At 42.3% G+C, this 23,442-nt stretch overlaps 1 protein-coding gene across 1 annotated transcript in view; it reads left to right on the top strand.

Moving 5' to 3' along the window:
- Positions 1 to 22,422, top strand: part of LOC143767356 (uncharacterized) — a 50,530-nt gene extending 28,108 nt beyond the window's left edge. Inside the window, exon 7 of the mRNA XM_077255614.1 lies at positions 20,272 to 22,422. Within this exon, the coding sequence (XP_077111729.1) occupies positions 20,272 to 21,698 (1,427 nt within the window). The 3' untranslated portion in view covers positions 21,699 to 22,422. The remainder of the gene's footprint in view (positions 1 to 20,271) is intronic.
- The last annotated feature ends 1,020 nt before the right edge of the window (positions 22,423 to 23,442 follow it).

The following is a 23,442-nucleotide window of genomic DNA, read 5'->3' as shown; positions in this document are numbered from 1 at the left end:
TTTTCGTAATAATTCGATACATGCTTTGCACACTGTGTGTGGTGCCCAAAACTTGTCTTGGTCCCCAAGCATAACCCCAAAATAGGCAAAATACACTTTTTTTACGAAGTCTGTTATGTTTCTTCTATGTTTTGGCAGTGTGTATTCACCACAAATGTAACAGAATGAGTCTGGATCGTTAAGACAACTTCTTCTTGATGAGTTCATGCTTTTCACTGGAAAACAGACAACAACATAAAGTTAGTGCAAAAATCAAGCTATGAACAAACTTTTAGAACACTAATTAACACAAAACTATATTGAGAACTGCTCAGTTCAAGTACTAATCCAAAGAAATTAATGAGATGATGCGTCGCATTTACCAACAAGTGCTATAAATAAGATACCAAAAATCTCAAAAACTTGAGCCAATCTGGCAAAACTGATGACATATTCAGAATCAGCACCCCAAAAATACCCTAAATTCGATGAAATATCTTTGGCACCAAAAATGCTGTTGACCAGTGTTATTTACACGTGATAATGTGATCAGTCATTTTGTGCCTTTTGATGCAGAAGAGATACTTCTCTGTTCACAATCTTGATGCTTTTCCAAGTGGATGTCTCTAAATATATGGTACTTTTGAAATGTGGCAGTGCCAGGGATTGAATTTAGAACCTTTAATATTGAAGGCAGAAACACTACCAGTGAGACACAAGCTGCTCTGATTTGAGAATTTTCTCAGCCTAAAAACCTGAATAGCATTTTTCTTTAAAAGCAGAATATACTAGTATATAGTATATATTTGCAGATATATTTCTATATGCCAGTGCAATAAAAGTAGTGAAAAGGTATTGTCAGATATTTTTTCTATAGAGTTACTAATAAATATAAAGGTGCACATCAATTACAGTAACCATGGATATATTTTTTTGTCCCTGTAATTTTAACAATCTGTACAATGTGCAAATTATTTCTAGTGATCAGTAGATGGTACAAATAAAGATTGTGTAATTGTTTTTTTTTTCCATGTCAGTTTTTGTAATATTTAAAAAAGCTCATCATGTAGAACTTTTTCAACCTAAAAAGTGACCTCAAATATAAAAAAAATTGACTAGAAACATACAAGTGTGAACAGAGGCAAGCTAAGAGAGACACTCTATGTGCAGTAACTAACAAATTAAATCTGGGACTCTGAAGCTCTATAGTATGTGTAGCGCCACTCCATGCAGGGATGCCGGCTTACTCACTACCCCGGCCCTCGACGTAGTCCCCCCTGTTCTCCTGCTTCCTGTGTGCACGCCAAAGTTCTGGCGGCACGTCTGCTATTAAATGGGTAGCGCGCTCATGTAGTAAATGAGTAACTGAGAGGTATTTAGTATAATTTATTGCCAGGGGTGGATTAAGAGTAGCCACGGCCCCGGGCAGTTTAAAAGGCAAGGCCCTCCCCAGGTACCTGATGTATCACGTGACATGTCACATGACCCTCTCCCCCCTGTACCTGATAGCTCATACGATAGGTCAGGTGAGTAACCCACAGGTGCTCTGGTGCACAACCGTACACGAAAAACGTCAGAAATAGCGGCACGCAAAACGTTTTCCCTTCTGTACAGCACTATACATGACAGAATATGAATAGCGCGTTACAAAATTGAGTAGGGGTGGGAGATGAATTTTGCCAAGGGGCCACATGAGAGACAGTGACTATTGTGGAGGATGAACCAATAGGCTGAAATTAATTTGGCTCAATATTAATATAATATAAAAAAATAATAACTGTATAACTTAATATAGAGCAGAATTAATTACGCTGACATCCTCCTATATACAGTATGACCCAACACATAACCCCCTAAATACAATATGAGCCCCCACATAGCCTTCTCAATCAACAACCAAAGCAATCAACCTAATGGGCCCTTATACCTGTAAACCATAACAAAAAAATCTTCAAAAATTCTCTCTTTTAGTTAGTTTAAAAACCCAACACACAAAGACATAACTGCACACACATTTGCACAGAAAACCAGTGATAAAAAAATAGCAGAAATGATGGGAGATGGGGACTAGTTTTGTCCTTCACACTTCTCTTCTTTGGCATCCTAAGTTGAAACGGTATGGCGCCCCCAATTCTCGTCGACTGCCCCTATGTAGCCCTACCACCACTCTGACTGACCAGGCATCCTCAATAGGTGATCAGATAATATATAATAAACATATATAAATGTATATAATATAGCTACTTGTGGGCTGAGGGCTATATATACGAGTTTGTATATCATCAATATTTTTCAACAATCTGATCAGGAAAAAAAACCCTAACAAAGTCTAAGAAGAAACATATATGATGTCCTTGTACAACAAATAATGACCTTTCAGATCATAAATGGCAGTCAAGTGGCAGTGCAATTAAATAAAAAAAATCCATATACATTGTAGTCTCATTTCTATGGACATGGACTATCCTAAATACAGTTGTGCTAAAAAGTTTACATACGCTGGCAGAATGTTTGCTTTCTTGTCCTTTTTTTCAGAGAATAAGAATGATAACACCAACGCTTTTTCTCCACTCATGATTAGTGGTTGGGTGAAGCCATTTTTTGTCAAACTACTGTGTTTTCTCTGTTTAAATCATAATGACAACACAAAACATCCAAATGACCCTGATCAAAAGTTCACATACCCTGGTGATTTTGGCCTGATAACATGCACAGAAGTTGACACAAATAGGTTTGAATGGCTACTAAAGGTAACATCCTCACATGTGACCCGTTTGCTTGTAATCAGTGTGTGTATAAAAGCTGAGCGAGGCTCTGGGATCCAGACAGACTCTTGCATCTTTTATCCAGCCACTGATGTTTCTGGATTGTGAGTCATGGGGAAAGCAAAAGAATTGTCAATGGATCTACGGGAAAATGTAGTAGAACTGTATAAAACAGGAAATGAATACAAAAATATATAAAAGGAATTGATAATGCCAGTCAGCAGCATTCAAACTTTGATTAACAAATGGAAAATCAGGGGCTCTGTAAAAACAAAACCACGGTCAGGTAGACCAACAAAAATGTTATCCACAACTGCCAGGAAAATTGTTTGGGATGCAAAGAAAAACCGACAAATAACATCAACTGAAATACAGGACTCTCTGAAAACTAGCGGTGTGGCTGTTTCAAGATGTACAATAAGGAGGCACTTGAAGAAAAATGCATTGCATGGTCGAGTCACCAGAAGAAAGCTATTACTGCTCAAATGCCACAAACTATTTCACCTACAATATGCAAAACAGCATAGAGACAAGTCTCAAAACTTCTGGATCAAGGTAATTTGGAGTGATGAGACCAAAATTTAACTTTTTGTCCACAATCATAAACGCTACATTTGGAGAGAGGTCAACAAGGCCTATGATGAAAGGAACATCATTCCTACTGTAAAGCACAGAGGTGGATCGCTAATGTTTTGGGGATGTGTGAGCTACAAAGGCCAGGAAACTTGGTCAAAGTTAAAGGAAAGATGATGCAGCACGTTATCAGCAAATACTGGAGGCAAATTTGCACTCATAAGCCCGGAAGCTGCACATGGGACACATTTGGACTTTCCAACATGTCAACAATCCAAAACACAAGGCCAAGTCGACCTGTAATTGGCTACAGCAGAACAAAGTGAAGGTCCTGGAGTGTCCATTTCAGTCTCCTGACCTCGAAATCTCCCCATAGTGGCTCAATTAAATTAAGTGCTCAGTTCATGCTAGACAGCCCAGGAATTTACAGGAACTGAAGGCTTTTTGCCAAGAAGAGTGGGCAGCTTTATCATCTCTGAGAAAATAAAGAACCTCATCCACAACTACCACAAAAGACTTCATGCTGTCATTGATGCTAGAGGGGGCAATACACGGTATTAAGAAATGGGGTATGTGAACTTTTGATCAGGGTCATTTGGATGTTTTGGGTTGTCATTGTTATTTAAAAAGAGAAAACACAGTAGTTTGACAATAAATGGCTTCACCCAACCACTAACCATGAGTGGAAAAAAGTTTTGGGATTATCATTCATATTCTCTGAAAAAAGGCCAAAAAAATCAAAAATTCTACTGGGGTATGTAAACTTTTGAGAAGAACTGTATATAGATCCTATATGTCCTAAACAGTTGGGTACCCCTCTTTTGGTCATTCTGGGATTCATCATGGAATTCCTTCAATCAGGACAAGAAAAGGAAACTATAAGCCATCCTGCAATGAGGATAACAGTTCACAGGCTCAGGCAATATGCCCTTACATACGATATTAGACTCCTCACAGACCTGTATATACAGTATGAATCTACACACAGCCCCTTACATACAGTATGAGCCCCTACATAGCTACCTATATACAATATAAGCCCCACATAGCTCGCTATATATAGTATAAGCCCCACATAGCTTCATATATACAGTATGAACATCAACATAGCCTTCCATATACAGTATGACCCCCACATAGCCTATATACAGTATGAGCCCCGACATAGCCTTCTATATACAGTGCAAGCCCCACATAGTCTCCTATATACAGTATGAGCCCACACATGACCTCCTAAATACAGTATAAGCCCCGCATAGCCTCCTGTATGCAGTATGAGTCCTCATACAGCCTCCTATATACAGTATGAGCCCCCACTTAGCCTCCAGGATACAGTGTGTGCCCCCATGTAGCCTCCTATATACAGTACGAGACCGAACATAGCCTCCAATATACAGTGTGAGCCCCTATAGTGTCCTGTATACAGTGAGCCCCTATATAGCCTCCTATATACAGTATGAGCCTGCACATAGCCTCCTATATACAGCATGAGCCTGCATATAGCCTACTGTATACAGTGTGAGGCCAGTATTAGCCTCCTATATATATATGGTATGAGCCCTTATATAGCCTCCTGTGTACGGTGTGAGCCCCCGTATAGCCTCCTATATATGATGTGAGCCACTATAGAGCCTCCTGTATGCGGTGTGAGTCCCATATAGCCTCCTATATACAATGTGAGCCCCAATATAGCCTCCTTTAGACAGTGTGAGCCCCCGTATAGCCTCCTATATACAGTACGAGTCCTCACATCTCATACACATAGGTGACGGGAGCTCCCCTGGAGCTGTGCTGCAATTCTGCATTAATGCTACGTTCACATTAGCGGCGGGCGCCGCAGCGTCGGGCGCCGCATGCGTCATGCGCCCCTATATTTAACATGGGGGCACATGGACATGCGTCGCACTTGCGTTTTGCGCCGCATGCGTCCCTGCGGCGCCCGCGTCGGGGCGCAGAGGACGCAGCAATTTGCATTTTTGCTGCGTCCAAAATCAATGAAAAAAAGGACGCATGCGGCGCAAAACGCAGCATTGTGCATGCGTTTTGCTGCGTTTTTGTTTGCGTTGTGCGTTGCGGCGCCGACGCTGCGGCGCACAACGCAAATGTGAACGTAGCATATCTGCAGCACCAGAAAAGCTCCCTGCTGGGATACGTGAGCCATAGGTGGCGGCGCATAAAACATTATGCGGGTAATCTGGCAATGGGCCCCCCGGAGACCCTGGCCCCGCGTGGTAGCCCAGGTTGCCCTCATAATAATCCTTCTATGTTTAGTCCACCTGCAAGATGGCTCCCAGCCAATAGCTGGAAGGCATCTTGTATAAATAAGTCTCTCTCCCTTAGGGAGTTGCCAAGCAACGAATGGAATCATTTGAGAGCAAGGTGTACTACTTGTGAGTGGTGAGGTCCCCTGGTCCCGTTACGGCCAGTGTTCTGAACTTGTATCCATAGTCCCAGTCTGACCAGTCATGTATCCGTAGTCCCCTGGCCCCGGTGTAGCTAGTCCTGTATCCAAAGTCCCCTGGTCTCAATGTGGAGAGTCCTGTTCCTGAAGTCCCCTAGTCCATGAGCGGCCAGTGCCTGAACCTCGTCCCCTGGTCCCGAAGCGGCCAGTTCCTGATCCTCATCCCATGGTCCATGAGTGTCCAGTGACTGAACATTGTCACCCTGGCTGGTTGCGGCCAAACCCTGATCCAGTATGTTAGACCACCTTGTCTGAACCAACCCCTATCCGTGTCAGTAACCGTTCTGTAGAGGTGCCAGAACTTACTAGGCTGAACGGAATCATAGTATCATAAAATAATACAGTTGTAAGGGACCTCAAGGGCGTCCAACCCCATTCTCAGTGCAGGATTCACTAAACCATCTCAGACAGATGTCTGTCCAGCCTCTATTTGAAGACTTCCATTGAAGGAGAACTCACCACCTCTCGTGGCAGCCCGCTCCACTCATTGATCAGAGAATACCTACAAAGAATTACTCCCATGCAACACAAATAGACAAAAATAGATCTTTATTTCAACAAAAATTATAAGTATTAAAAAAGGGGAGGTATACTGCAGAATACCAAACGGCTGGTATGACATATAGTTTATACAATTTATGAAAAGTTTAGCAACTGGATTGATCCATGTGGCGACTAGACACATGCAGGCATATATTATCACCAATAACAAAAATTATACTGTAGTATGACAGTATACTATCAATGTATAATATAGTATAGCACTACCATCTAATGGTTATTGGAGGTATATGTGTCACTGGGAATACATGCATGCATATAGGAACTTGTTAGTACAAAGAAAGTCTTTTAGGAGAACAATTCCATGTACCGTAATTCAAATTACAACGGTTTGTATATACCAAGTGTAAAAAAGGTGGGTTTTTTTAAAAGCCATATACATAAAAAGTCCACGTACATGCAAAACATTATACTCAATTATACACAAAGGCGTTCCTGTAATTCAATCTGGAATTTAGGTAAACGTTTTTGTAGTTCGGTCCCTATGCTTGGGAAAGTGCAGTGCTCACATAAATATAAAGTGCAAATGCATAAATCTATATTTTCACAAAGAGGTACAAATGCATGTGAGTGGACTTACAAAGCACCTTCAATATGGGCACCCCCCAAACACAGTGAACACACAAGTATTTAACAGGAATTTCACAAAGTAAATGTAGTAGGTGTTCATTACCAACCCGGACCCTCTAACGCACGTTTCGCAGATAGCTTCTTCATTGATCACCCTCAGTGTCAAAAAGTTTTTTCTAATATTTAATCTGTGTCTTCTCCCTTTCAGTTTCATCCCATTGCTTCTTGTGTTCCATGTACAAATGAGAATAAGGATGATCCCTCTACACTGTAACAGCCCTTCAAATATTTATAGACCTCTACTAAGTCTCCTCTTGGTCCTCTTTTTTGCAATCTAAACATTCCCAGGTCCTTTAACCTTTCCTCGTAGGACATACTTTGCTGTCCGCTCACCATCCTGGTAGCTCTCCTTTGAACTTACTCCAGTTTTTCAATGTCTTGTTTTAAATGTGGTGCCCAGAACTGGACACAGTATTCCAGATGAGGTCTGACCAAGGAGGAGTAGGGGGAGGAGACGTAGCCTTAATCAGTGTCAGTGTACTTGACCCCTGAGGTCAGCAGCTGCAGTCCTGAGCTCTGCCCAGGAGTGGTACATGGCGGCTACCTGCAGCTCAAGCTTGACTCCACCATAAGGAGCTCCAGTGAACACCAGGTAGCCATTTAGCTATGTCCCTTCCTGGGAAAGCCTGGCCCTGTGGCACAGTGGGTCCACAATTCCACATGTGCCACCGTTGGGTGAAACAGTATGCAAACATTGAATTTTTGAAATTTAAATTGAATTACTGCTGTAGATAACATGTTAAAACATGAAAGTACTTAGCGCATATAATGGAACCCGGGCAGACCCCACAACAAAGGGGCATGTCTGAATTCATTTGGATCATTTGTGCAACTCATCAGTCCTGAAGATGAATTCAGTTTGACTGTTCCAAAAATGGGAACAGACGAACAAATCTCCTAAGCGCAAGTATGAAACAGTCCAAGGATGTCTGTAAAACAAAAAGCAATTGTAGGAGATATGGGTGTGCTGTGCTGCTGGTCGGTGTGAAATAAGAAATATCCAGGGTTTAGTGAAATGATTGAAGTTCTATTCGCAACACTTTTCAAAGTATCTATAACTTCTTCATCAGGAAAAACCACAGAAACACGAGCCGTATCACCACATAATGCGGTCTGGATAATGCGTATTGCGCTGTTTTGTCAGCTTGCTCTTAAAAACAGAAACTTTTTTAAATCTAATTTGTAGATTTTTTTCACCCGTTCACTTGAATGGGTCTGTGAAAAAAATGGATAGCCAGGACAACAGCTGTAAAGGAAAAAAGCGCACATAGGCTCACATACGCACTGCGGTGCTCACCCGATATGGTTCTGTGCACACAACCACTACCAAACTGTTAGGCTGCTGCACATCCATGAGGAAGAACGCTGGTAATCAGAAACTGGAAGCAAATGGGTTAGCCTTCGCTGACATTCAGAATGATATAAAGGATGCAGAATTCAATCTTTGGAATCCAATTGTAGGTGGTTTATTGACCAATAAACCACCTACAATCCAGGTAGCTGAAACGGCCCGGTAGGAGAGTACAGCTGATACAGGCAGGCACGACAGGAACATAGGAACTACAGATGTTGACGATATGGCTGTTATGCAGATAGGCACTGGCAGGTGCGGGCTGGTACAGCTGGTATACAAATAAGCACTAGCAGGTGCAGGCTTGTACAGCTGGTATATAGATAAGCACTGACAGGTGCTGACTGGTACATAAGCACTTGCATGTGCCGGCTAGTACAGCTAGTATACAGATAAGCACTGGTAGGTGTGGGCTAGTACAGCTGGTATACAGCTAAGTACTGGCAGGTGTGGGCCAGTACAGCTGGTATACAGATAAGCACTGGCAGGTGTGGGCTAGTACAGCTGGTTACAGCTAAGCACTGGCAGGTGTGGGCTAGTACAGCTGGTATACAGCTAAGCACTGGCAGGTGTGGGCTAGTACAGCTGGTATACAGCTAAGCACTGGCAGGTGTGGGCTAGTACAGCTGGTATACAGATAAACACTGTCAGGTGTGGGCTAGTACAGCTGGTATACAGATAAGCACTGACAGGTGCAGGCTGGTACATAACCACTTGCAGGTGCCGGCTGGTACATAACCACTTGCAGGTGCCGGCTGGTACAGCTAGTATAGAGATAAGCACTGGCAGGTGTGGGCTAGTACTGCTGGTATACAGCTAAGCACTGGCAGGTGTGGGCTAGTACAGCTGGTATACAGCTAAGCACTGGCAGGTGTGGGCTAGTACAGCTGGTATACAGATAAGCACTGGCAGGTGTGGTCTAGTACAACTGGTATACAGATAAGCACTGGCAGGTGCGGGCTTGTACAGCTGGTATACAGATAAATACTGACAGGTGCAGGCAGGTCCGGCTAGTATGCAGATAGGTGCAGGCTTGACCAGATGCTATACAGATATTGACTGGCAGGTAGACTGACTGGCGGATACTTGGAACCTGAAAACAAGGAAACGTGCAAGGGTCTAACCTTACACATTGCTCAGGCACCTCCATTCAGGTGGAGGTGCCTTAAATAATAAGTGTCTCCCAGCCAGTGGCTAGGGACACTTTAGGACGACGTGTATGGTCCCTTTAAGAAAAAGTGAGCGCACACATGCCCTAAGCACAGTGCCCGGGTATCTGCACACCATACGCAGACCCCAGGTAGCAGCCAGAACAGGAGAAGGAGGAAGTGCAGGATGGGGCCATGGTGGTGAGTGAGTCGGCATCCCTGCAGGGAAGCGGAAGCAAAAGCAAAACGCCACAGTGTAAATATGTCAACGGCTGATCCGTTGGTGATTAAAAAGATGATGAAAAGATATCTCTGTGTTGGTGTGGTTATAGTAAACAGGTTAAGAAAGTTGAGAAGTTGGTGGCTGAGCTTGTGCTTTGCTAGTTTGTGAGAAATCAAATTACCATACAATCCAACATCCTTGTCACGGGTTTAACGCAACAGTGAGGAGCCAGATGACCGCAGCGTCTGATTTCTCCTACTCCTGCACTTATTAGAAGCACTTCACCTTCATATTAACACCTTTCTGCCATCGCACGGAATAGTACGTCCGATGGCACTACCCCCGCTTTGATGTGGGCTCCGGTGGTGAGCCCGCATCAAAGTCGGGACATGTCAGCTGTTTTGAACAGCTGACATGTGCCTGCAATAGGCGCGGCCTCCCTGAAAACAACAAACTTGTGACGCCCCCAGAGAACCTGTCACACACATTTGCACAGAAAACCAGTGATAAAAAAATAGCAGAAATGATGGGAGATGGGGACTAGTTTTGTCCTTCACACTTCTCTTCTTTGGCATCCTAAGTTGAAACGGTATGGCGCCCCCAATTCTCGTCGACTGCCCCTATGTAGCCCTACCACCACTCTGACTGACCAGGCATCCTCAATAGGTGATCAGATAATATATAATAAACATATATAAATGTATATAATATAGCTACTTGTGGGCTGAGGGCTATATATACGAGTTTGTATATCATCAATATTTTTCAACAATCTGATCAGGAAAAAAAACCCTAACAAAGTCTAAGAAGAAACATATATGATGTCCTTGTACAACAAATAATGACCTTTCAGATCATAAATGGCAGTCAAGTGGCAGTGCAATTAAATAAAAAAAATCCATATACATTGTAGTCTCATTTCTATGGACATGGACTATCCTAAATACAGTTGTGCTAAAAAGTTTACATACGCTGGCAGAATGTTTGCTTTCTTGTCCTTTTTTTCAGAGAATAAGAATGATAACACCAACGCTTTTTCTCCACTCATGATTAGTGGTTGGGTGAAGCCATTTTTTGTCAAACTACTGTGTTTTCTCTGTTTAAATCATAATGACAACACAAAACATCCAAATGACCCTGATCAAAAGTTCACATACCCTGGTGATTTTGGCCTGATAACATGCACAGAAGTTGACACAAATAGGTTTGAATGGCTACTAAAGGTAACATCCTCACATGTGACCCGTTTGCTTGTAATCAGTGTGTGTATAAAAGCTGAGCGAGGCTCTGGGATCCAGACAGACTCTTGCATCTTTTATCCAGCCACTGATGTTTCTGGATTGTGAGTCATGGGGAAAGCAAAAGAATTGTCAATGGATCTACGGGAAAATGTAGTAGAACTGTATAAAACAGGAAATGAATACAAAAATATATAAAAGGAATTGATAATGCCAGTCAGCAGCATTCAAACTTTGATTAACAAATGGAAAATCAGGGGCTCTGTAAAAACAAAACCACGGTCAGGTAGACCAACAAAAATGTTATCCACAACTGCCAGGAAAATTGTTTGGGATGCAAAGAAAAACCGACAAATAACATCAACTGAAATACAGGACTCTCTGAAAACTAGCGGTGTGGCTGTTTCAAGATGTACAATAAGGAGGCACTTGAAGAAAAATGCATTGCATGGTCGAGTCACCAGAAGAAAGCTATTACTGCTCAAATGCCACAAACTATTTCACCTACAATATGCAAAACAGCATAGAGACAAGTCTCAAAACTTCTGGATCAAGGTAATTTGGAGTGATGAGACCAAAATTTAACTTTTTGTCCACAATCATAAACGCTACATTTGGAGAGAGGTCAACAAGGCCTATGATGAAAGGAACATCATTCCTACTGTAAAGCACAGAGGTGGATCGCTAATGTTTTGGGGATGTGTGAGCTACAAAGGCCAGGAAACTTGGTCAAAGTTAAAGGAAAGATGATGCAGCACGTTATCAGCAAATACTGGAGGCAAATTTGCACTCATAAGCCCGGAAGCTGCACATGGGACACATTTGGACTTTCCAACATGTCAACAATCCAAAACACAAGGCCAAGTCGACCTGTAATTGGCTACAGCAGAACAAAGTGAAGGTCCTGGAGTGTCCATTTCAGTCTCCTGACCTCGAAATCTCCCCATAGTGGCTCAATTAAATTAAGTGCTCAGTTCATGCTAGACAGCCCAGGAATTTACAGGAACTGAAGGCTTTTTGCCAAGAAGAGTGGGCAGCTTTATCATCTCTGAGAAAATAAAGAACCTCATCCACAACTACCACAAAAGACTTCATGCTGTCATTGATGCTAGAGGGGGCAATACACGGTATTAAGAAATGGGGTATGTGAACTTTTGATCAGGGTCATTTGGATGTTTTGGGTTGTCATTGTTATTTAAAAAGAGAAAACACAGTAGTTTGACAATAAATGGCTTCACCCAACCACTAACCATGAGTGGAAAAAAGTTTTGGGATTATCATTCATATTCTCTGAAAAAAGGCCAAAAAAATCAAAAATTCTACTGGGGTATGTAAACTTTTGAGAAGAACTGTATATAGATCCTATATGTCCTAAACAGTTGGGTACCCCTCTTTTGGTCATTCTGGGATTCATCATGGAATTCCTTCAATCAGGACAAGAAAAGGAAACTATAAGCCATCCTGCAATGAGGATAACAGTTCACAGGCTCAGGCAATATGCCCTTACATACGATATTAGACTCCTCACAGACCTGTATATACAGTATGAATCTACACACAGCCCCTTACATACAGTATGAGCCCCTACATAGCTACCTATATACAATATAAGCCCCACATAGCTCGCTATATATAGTATAAGCCCCACATAGCTTCATATATACAGTATGAACATCAACATAGCCTTCCATATACAGTATGACCCCCACATAGCCTATATACAGTATGAGCCCCGACATAGCCTTCTATATACAGTGCAAGCCCCACATAGTCTCCTATATACAGTATGAGCCCACACATGACCTCCTAAATACAGTATAAGCCCCGCATAGCCTCCTGTATGCAGTATGAGTCCTCATACAGCCTCCTATATACAGTATGAGCCCCCACTTAGCCTCCAGGATACAGTGTGTGCCCCCATGTAGCCTCCTATATACAGTACGAGACCGAACATAGCCTCCAATATACAGTGTGAGCCCCTATAGAGTGTCCTGTATACAGTGAGCCCCTATATAGCCTCCTATATACAGTATGAGCCTGCACATAGCCTCCTATATACAGCATGAGCCTGCATATAGCCTACTGTATACAGTGTGAGGCCAGTATTAGCCTCCTATATATATATGGTATGAGCCCTTATATAGCCTCCTGTGTACGGTGTGAGCCCCCGTATAGCCTCCTATATATGATGTGAGCCACTATAGAGCCTCCTGTATGCGGTGTGAGTCCCATATAGCCTCCTATATACAATGTGAGCCCCAATATAGCCTCCTTTAGACAGTGTGAGCCCCCGTATAGCCTCCTATATACAGTACGAGTCCTCACATCTCATACACATAGGTGACGGGAGCTCCCCTGGAGCTGTGCTGCAATTCTGCATTAATGCTACGTTCACATTAGCGGCGGGCGCCGCAGCGTCGGGCGCCGCATGCGTCATGCGCCCCTATATTTAACATGGGGGCACATGGACATGCGTCGCACTTGCGTTTTGCGCCGCATGCGTCCCTGCGGCGCCCGCGTCGGGGCGCAGAGGACGCAGCAATTTGCATTTTTGCTGCGTCCAAAATCAATGAAAAAAAGGACGCATGCGGCGCAAAACGCAGCATTGTGCATGCGTTTTGCTGCGTTTTTGTTTGCGTTGTGCGTTGCGGCGCCGACGCTGCGGCGCACAACGCAAATGTGAACGTAGCATATCTGCAGCACCAGAAAAGCTCCCTGCTGGGATACGTGAGCCATAGGTGGCGGCGCATAAAACATTATGCGGGTAATCTGGCAATGGGCCCCCCGGAGACCCTGGCCCCGCGTGGTAGCCCAGGTTGCCCTCATAATAATCCTTCTATGTTTAGTCCACCTGCAAGATGGCTCCCAGCCAATAGCTGGAAGGCATCTTGTATAAATAAGTCTCTCTCCCTTAGGGAGTTGCCAAGCAACGAATGGAATCATTTGAGAGCAAGGTGTACTACTTGTGAGTGGTGAGGTCCCCTGGTCCCGTTACGGCCAGTGTTCTGAACTTGTATCCATAGTCCCAGTCTGACCAGTCATGTATCCGTAGTCCCCTGGCCCCGGTGTAGCTAGTCCTGTATCCAAAGTCCCCTGGTCTCAATGTGGAGAGTCCTGTTCCTGAAGTCCCCTAGTCCATGAGCGGCCAGTGCCTGAACCTCGTCCCCTGGTCCCGAAGCGGCCAGTTCCTGATCCTCATCCCATGGTCCATGAGTGTCCAGTGACTGAACATTGTCACCCTGGCTGGTTGCGGCCAAACCCTGATCCAGTATGTTAGACCACCTTGTCTGAACCAACCCCTATCCGTGTCAGTAACCGTTCTGTAGAGGTGCCAGAACTTACTAGGCTGAACGGAATCATAGTATCATAAAATAATACAGTTGTAAGGGACCTCAAGGGCGTCCAACCCCATTCTCAGTGCAGGATTCACTAAACCATCTCAGACAGATGTCTGTCCAGCCTCTATTTGAAGACTTCCATTGAAGGAGAACTCACCACCTCTCGTGGCAGCCCGCTCCACTCATTGATCAGAGAATACCTACAAAGAATTACTCCCATGCAACACAAATAGACAAAAATAGATCTTTATTTCAACAAAAATTATAAGTATTAAAAAAGGGGAGGTATACTGCAGAATACCAAACGGCTGGTATGACATATAGTTTATACAATTTATGAAAAGTTTAGCAACTGGATTGATCCATGTGGCGACTAGACACATGCAGGCATATATTATCACCAATAACAAAAATTATACTGTAGTATGACAGTATACTATCAATGTATAATATAGTATAGCACTACCATCTAATGGTTATTGGAGGTATATGTGTCACTGGGAATACATGCATGCATATAGGAACTTGTTAGTACAAAGAAAGTCTTTTAGGAGAACAATTCCATGTACCGTAATTCAAATTACAACGGTTTGTATATACCAAGTGTAAAAAAGGTGGGTTTTTTTAAAAGCCATATACATAAAAAGTCCACGTACATGCAAAACATTATACTCAATTATACACAAAGGCGTTCCTGTAATTCAATCTGGAATTTAGGTAAACGTTTTTGTAGTTCGGTCCCTATGCTTGGGAAAGTGCAGTGCTCACATAAATATAAAGTGCAAATGCATAAATCTATATTTTCACAAAGAGGTACAAATGCATGTGAGTGGACTTACAAAGCACCTTCAATATGGGCACCCCCCAAACACAGTGAACACACAAGTATTTAACAGGAATTTCACAAAGTAAATGTAGTAGGTGTTCATTACCAACCCGGACCCTCTAACGCACGTTTCGCAGATAGCTTCTTCATTGATCACCCTCAGTGTCAAAAAGTTTTTTCTAATATTTAATCTGTGTCTTCTCCCTTTCAGTTTCATCCCATTGCTTCTTGTGTTCCATGTACAAATGAGAATAAGGATGATCCCTCTACACTGTAACAGCCCTTCAAATATTTATAGACCTCTACTAAGTCTCCTCTTGGTCCTCTTTTTTGCAATCTAAACATTCCCAGGTCCTTTAACCTTTCCTCGTAGGACATACTTTGCTGTCCGCTCACCATCCTGGTAGCTCTCCTTTGAACTTACTCCAGTTTTTCAATGTCTTGTTTTAAATGTGGTGCCCAGAACTGGACACAGTATTCCAGATGAGGTCTGACCAAGGAGGAGTAGGGGGAGGAGACGTAGCCTTAATCAGTGTCAGTGTACTTGACCCCTGAGGTCAGCAGCTGCAGTCCTGAGCTCTGCCCAGGAGTGGTACATGGCGGCTACCTGCAGCTCAAGCTTGACTCCACCATAAGGAGCTCCAGTGAACACCAGGTAGCCATTTAGCTATGTCCCTTCCTGGGAAAGCCTGGCCCTGTGGCACAGTGGGTCCACAATTCCACATGTGCCACCGTTGGGTGAAACAGTATGCAAACATTGAATTTTTGAAATTTAAATTGAATTACTGCTGTAGATAACATGTTAAAACATGAAAGTACTTAGCGCATATAATGGAACCCGGGCAGACCCCACAACAAAGGGGCATGTCTGAATTCATTTGGATCATTTGTGCAACTCATCAGTCCTGAAGATGAATTCAGTTTGACTGTTCCAAAAATGGGAACAGACGAACAAATCTCCTAAGCGCAAGTATGAAACAGTCCAAGGATGTCTGTAAAACAAAAAGCAATTGTAGGAGATATGGGTGTGCTGTGCTGCTGGTCGGTGTGAAATAAGAAATATCCAGGGTTTAGTGAAATGATTGAAGTTCTATTCGCAACACTTTTCAAAGTATCTATAACTTCTTCATCAGGAAAAACCACAGAAACACGAGCCGTATCACCACATAATGCGGTCTGGATAATGCGTATTGCGCTGTTTTGTCAGCTTGCTCTTAAAAACAGAAACTTTTTTAAATCTAATTTGTAGATTTTTTTCACCCGTTCACTTGAATGGGTCTGTGAAAAAAATGGATAGCCAGGACAACAGCTGTAAAGGAAAAAAGCGCACATAGGCTCACATACGCACTGCGGTGCTCACCCGATATGGTTCTGTGCACACAACCACTACCAAACTGTTAGGCTGCTGCACATCCATGAGGAAGAACGCTGGTAATCAGAAACTGGAAGCAAATGGGTTAGCCTTCGCTGACATTCAGAATGATATAAAGGATGCAGAATTCAATCTTTGGAATCCAATTGTAGGTGGTTTATTGACCAATAAACCACCTACAATCCAGGTAGCTGAAACGGCCCGGTAGGAGAGTACAGCTGATACAGGCAGGCACGACAGGAACATAGGAACTACAGATGTTGACGATATGGCTGTTATGCAGATAGGCACTGGCAGGTGCGGGCTGGTACAGCTGGTATACAAATAAGCACTAGCAGGTGCAGGCTTGTACAGCTGGTATATAGATAAGCACTGACAGGTGCTGACTGGTACATAAGCACTTGCATGTGCCGGCTAGTACAGCTAGTATACAGATAAGCACTGGTAGGTGTGGGCTAGTACAGCTGGTATACAGCTAAGTACTGGCAGGTGTGGGCCAGTACAGCTGGTATACAGATAAGCACTGGCAGGTGTGGGCTAGTACAGCTGGTTACAGCTAAGCACTGGCAGGTGTGGGCTAGTACAGCTGGTATACAGCTAAGCACTGGCAGGTGTGGGCTAGTACAGCTGGTATACAGCTAAGCACTGGCAGGTGTGGGCTAGTACAGCTGGTATACAGATAAACACTGTCAGGTGTGGGCTAGTACAGCTGGTATACAGATAAGCACTGACAGGTGCAGGCTGGTACATAACCACTTGCAGGTGCCGGCTGGTACAGCTAGTATAGAGATAAGCACTGGCAGGTGTGGGCTAGTACTGCTGGTATACAGCTAAGCACTGGCAGGTGTGGGCTAGTACAGCTGGTATACAGCTAAGCACTGGCAGGTGTGGGCTAGTACAGCTGGTATACAGATAAGCACTGGCAGGTGTGGTCTAGTACAACTGGTATACAGATAAGCACTGGCAGGTGCGGGCTTGTACAGCTGGTATACAGATAAATACTGACAGGTGCAGGCAGGTCCGGCTAGTATGCAGATAGGTGCAGGCTTGACCAGATGCTATACAGATATTGACTGGCAGGTAGACTGACTGGCGGATACTTGGAACCTGAAAACAAGGAAACGTGCAAGGGTCTAACCTTACACATTGCTCAGGCACCTCCATTCAGGTGGAGGTGCCTTAAATAATAAGTGTCTCCCAGCCAGTGGCTAGGGACACTTTAGGACGACGTGTATGGTCCCTTTAAGAAAAAGTGAGCGCACACATGCCCTAAGCACAGTGCCCGGGTATCTGCACACCATACGCAGACCCCAGGTAGCAGCCAGAACAGGAGAAGGAGGAAGTGCAGGATGGGGCCATGGTGGTGAGTGAGTCGGCATCCCTGCAGGGAAGCGGAAGCAAAAGCAAAACGCCACAGTGTAAATATGTCAACGGCTGATCCGTTGGTGATTAAAAAGATGATGAAAAGATATCTCTGTGTTGGTGTGGTTATAGTAAACAGGTTAAGAAAGTTGAGAAGTTGGTGGCTGAGCTTGTGCTTTGCTAGTTTGTGAGAAATCAAATTACCATACAATCCAACATCCTTGTCACGGGTTTAACGCAACAGTGAGGAGCCAGATGACCGCAGCGTCTGATTTCTCCTACTCCTGCACTTATTAGAAGCACTTCACCTTCATATTAACACCTTTCTGCCATCGCACGGAATAGTACGTCCGATGGCACTACCCCCGCTTTGATGTGGGCTCCGGTGGTGAGCCCGCATCAAAGTCGGGACATGTCAGCTGTTTTGAACAGCTGACATGTGCCTGCAATAGGCGCGGCCTCCCTGAAAACAACAAACTTGTGACGCCCCCAGAGAACCTGTCAGGCAAAGCTAACTTGGGCTCCACTAAGGGTTGCCTGGGAGTCATGGACCCCAGACCTGATGTGTTAAGCTGCTGTAAAACAACAGTGCGTAGATTTGCCACCTCCAGGCTGAGCTGCTGCAGTTGCCCTGTCTATAATGGATCAAAAACATTTTTGGGTCAGAACTAAAGTCATGACTCTAGCAGAAAAGGGAGATGTAAGGGCACCAGTTCTTTAGCCTTTATTCAGTGTCAATAACTCAGTGTTTCTTTTTTGCATCATCTTTAACAAATCTCTTCTGGGTGGTGCAGTGTCAAAGATATGAATAATACTTGTGAGGAGAAAATGAAATTCCAGCACTCACCCAATCCGATGGTAAATCATTTAAAAATGTCGGTACACGGAGCAGCAGTAGTTTCTAAAGAATAAGCAGCAGGTGGGAAGAAGCTTGACAAAAGGCTGGGTGCTCAATAATCACACAATGAAGGAAGTGCAGTGCCAAGCTTAAGTGGGGTGCTCAGGAGATCACAGGGTGAGCCAATCAGGAACTTGGGGTGGAGACATCAGGAACAACACAGGTACTAGTATCTGATTTAGCAAGGAACTGTCCAGCGAGCTGAATAGCTCAGAGGGAAGAGCTGCCACCTATTGCACAAGAGCTGCTGGGTTTGAATCCTGACAGTGCCATAGTACACTACTCAGACTAAAATGGTAATATGAACAGGGATTATGAAAAATACCAAACATACAAATATACTCAGACAACAGAGGAATGCACTGGGGAGTGGAGGATGGGCTTAAACCAAGGAAATTATCACACACTCAAAACCTAGAAACAATCACAGATAAATCCACCAAATGCCTTTTCCCAATAACAACCATGAACAACCTCCAGCCATGCAGCAAAAACTTGCTCTGACAATGAGTGCAAGCCAGGGCCCAGATATAGGAGATGGGAGTAGCTAACAGTGCACAGCTGAGAGTGGTAACTCAGTAAAGCTTCCAGGATCTCTCAACTGAGCAGATTAACCCCTGCACTGCTAAATTAAATTTACACCGTTTAATATGAAGGTGAAGTGCTTCTAATCAGTGCGGGAGTAGGAGAATTAGACACTGCAGTCTTCTATCTCCTCTCTGTCACAGTAAACCCGTGACAAACTCCCAGAGGAAAATGTTTGAACATAGAAGAGGTTAAAAAACAGCTATGAGGGTTTCTGATGAGAAAGAGAGCTCATTGTAAAACAAAACAGATAAGTGCAACTTTATTAACTACAGAAATGTGTTTACTTATTTTTCATGTACAAAAGTATTCATAGACTTAATGCAAAGTTAACTTCCAAAGAACCAGGGACTTAAGACCATGACGTCCAGAGGACCCTACTGGATATTCATTTTTAGATCGCCCAGTGCTCTCATATTTGTATATTCATGAATAAAGCCAATATTTCTGCTGGCTTTCATCACATATAAAGGGCTTTGTTCTCCTTCCTTTCAGCCTTTGCTTGGTTCCATTAAAATAATACAAAACCCCACAACCCTACAATTGTACAAATAAACCATGGTAATGGCTCAAGACCATACTGCGCCTCTCTTGTGCCCTGCTCTATTCTACACTGCATATAGTTATCAGGGAGGGTATAAGACAGACAACACCTTTTGGCACTGATTTTCTCCAATGAACATGTAATGGGAAACGATTGGTGACAGGCAAATTGTAACATGTATCTATAGAGATGACAAATTCAACACAGAAGTTAAAAACTGAAAGAGCACAACTCAGTGGCCAATCTTCACAATCTTCGTCCCAAATTTGGGGTCTACTGTTTTAGCTGATAGATTGAATTGCATTGCAATTTATCTGGAAATGTTATAAAATATATCATTATTTGAATAATATAACTTCAATGCAGTGATATTTAAAAAAAAAAAAAAAAATAGTAAAATAAGTTTTATTTTTGCAGATTTCTATACCGAGAAAACAGAAGGACATCTGATATTTTCCAATCTTGCAACGGATGATCAAGGTGTGACACCAGATACATGTGAAGAACAAGCCATTGTCCCAGAAACATCTCAAGCCTTTCTAAGTAAAATCATTCCATCTGATCCTTTAAAACAGTTCATTTTTTCTGCTTCATCAAAGACCAATATGCAAAGCAAAACTTACAGAAGGACTATTGAACATCAAACAGCTCACACAAGGAAAAAAACATTTTCATGTTCTGAATGTGGGAAATTTTTTAAGCATGAATCAATTTTAGTTGTACATCAGAGAAGTCACACGGGGGAGAACCCATATTTATGTTCAGAATGTGGGAAAAGTTATAGCGATAAATCCAAACTTATTTCACATCAGAGAATTCACACAGGGGAGAAGCAATTTTCATGTTTAGAATGTGGGAAATGTTTTCAGCGAAAAGCAGTTCTTGATGTACATCAGAGAATTCATTCAGGAGAAAAACCATTTTCATGTTCAGAATGTGAAAAATGTTTTACAAACAAATCACATCTTGTTACACATCAAAGAGTTCACACAGGAGAGAAGCCATATTCATGTTCAGAATGTGGGAAATGTTGTTCTACGAAATCTAATCTTATTAAACATAAGATAATTCATACAGGAGAGAAGCCATACTCATGTTCAGAATGTGGGAAATGTTTTAATGAGAGAACAAGTTTTGTTAGACATCAGATAAGTCACACAAGCGAGAAGTCATTTGCATGTATGGAATGTGGGAAATGTTATTATCACAAATCATATCTTGATAGACATCTGAGAATTCACAGAACAGAGAAGCCATTTTCATGCTTAGAATGTGGTAAATGTTTTTATTTCAAATCGCATCTTGTTACACATCAGAGAATTCACACAGGGGAGATGCCATTTTCATGTTTCGAATGTGGGAAAAGTTTTAATCAGAAAACAAATTTTGTTAGACATCAGATAAGTCACACAAGCGATAAATCATTTGCATGTTTAGAATGTGGGAAATTTTATAATAACAAATCACATCTTAATAAACATCTAAGAGTTCACACAGGGAATAAGCCTTTTTCCTGCTCAGAATGTGGGAAATATTTCTATAACAAATCACATCTTGTTGTACATCTGAGAATTCACACAGGAGAGAAGCCATTTTCATGTTCAGAATGTGAAAAATGTTTTACGTATAAAGCACATCTTGTCAAACATCAGAAAATTCACACAGGGGAGAAGCCATTTTCATGTTCAGAATGTGGAAAATGTTTTACATATAAAGCACATCTTGTTACACATCAGAGAATTCACACAGGAGAGAAGCCATTTTCATGTTCTGAATGTGGGAAATGTTTTACAGACAAGTCAAGTTTTGTTAGACATCAAAGAACGCACACAGGGAAGAAGTAGCCATTTTAATATTTCCAAAATGGGGTTCTTTTTTTGACGAGAAATCAAATATTGTTGTTGTATATCAGTAAATTCACACAGGTAGTAAACCAACAATCAATCATATCAATCCTACGTTGATAGTCATCATAAAACACACACAAGGAAGTAAGTTTTTTTAATCCTTAATGACCAAACATAATTTGGCCTTACTGTCCACCCAGTTATTTACTTTTTTTTCTTCATTCCTATGTTCCAGTACGCATTTTTTTTCATAGCTTTATGAGGGCCTGTCCTTTTCAGGAATGAGTTGTATTTATCCGTGACACCATTTTGGGGTAGTTGTAACCTAAAGTCTAACTTTCATGAGCTCTTTATGGAAAGAAATACAAAAAAATCACCCATTTTTTTTTCTTTTCTTGCACAAATAAAGTATTAACTTAATTCTGTGGGTTATCTTGATTATGGTTATACCAAATGTATGCAGTTTTATTACTATCAAAGAATAAATACTGTAAAAAAAATCTTATTGCATTGCCATATTCTCAGGATCATAAGTTTAACATTTTTCCATCAAGGAGCTTTTTTTTTTTTTGCATGACATGTTGTAGTTTTTACTGGTACCATTTTTACAGGTACATATGACTTTTTGAACACTTTTTTATTCAATTTTTCATATTTATATTTCTTTGGGTTTGCTTTCTCCATGCGGAAGATGATATTGTTTTATAGCATGAGTCAATACAATTACAGTTATGCCTACTTTGTAATATCTATATTTGTTTTAATACTTTTACAGATGAAAATCACTTTTTGAAACACATTTTCTTGCATCACTTTTTCATTTTTTCTCAGTACAGAGATGTATAAAGGCTTTTTGTTTTGTGTAATGTAATGAGCTGTAGTTTTTATTTCTTCCACTTTGAGATAAAAGACTATTTGGTCATTTTTCATTTTACATAAGGCGGAATGAACAAAAATTGAAATTTTTCACTTTATGTAAGGCAGAATGAACAAAAATGGAGATTTTGATGTGACTTTTTATATTAAATTGTTTTGTGGTATTCACCTTGTGGTATAAATAATTACCGTATTTTCCGGCGTATAAGATGACTTTTTAACCCCTAAAAATTGTCCCAAAAGTCGGGGGTCGTCTTATACGCCAGGTACGGCATGTGCAGGGAGCGATCCTGGATGTTCCCAGGGTCTGAAGGAGAGGAAACTCTCCTTCAGGCCCTGGGATCCATATTCATGTAAAAAATAAAGAATAAAAATAAAAAATATGTATATACTCACCCCTCCGAGAAGCCTGGCTGTCACCGCTGCAAGCGTCTGCCTCCGTTCCTAAGAATTGCAGAGCGTGAAGGACCTTCGATGACGTCACGGTCAGGTGACCGGTCACATGAGCGGTCACGGACCAATCACAGGACTGCGACGCCATCGAGGGTCCTTCATGCTCTGCAATTCTTAGGAACGGAGGCAGACGCTTGCAGCAGTGACAGCCAGGCTTCTCGGAGGGGTGAGTATATACATATTTTTCATTTTTTTTCTTTATTTTTAACATGAATATGGATCCCAGGGCCTGAAGGAGAGTCTCCTCTCCTTCAGACCCTGGGAACCACACGCCGTATAAGATGACTGGGCGTATAAGATGACCCCCGTCTTATACAGCGGGCATATCCCAAATTCCATATTTTATATGGAAAAGTTGGGGGTCGTCTTATACGCCCAGTCGTCTTATACACCAGAAAATACGGTATATATT

This window comes from Ranitomeya variabilis, chromosome 4 (assembly GCF_051348905.1).
Source record: "Ranitomeya variabilis isolate aRanVar5 chromosome 4, aRanVar5.hap1, whole genome shotgun sequence".
Lineage (NCBI taxonomy): Eukaryota > Metazoa > Chordata > Amphibia > Anura > Dendrobatidae > Ranitomeya > Ranitomeya variabilis.
Note: the sequence above shows the minus strand (reverse complement) of the source record. Positions and strands in the feature narration are given on the sequence as shown.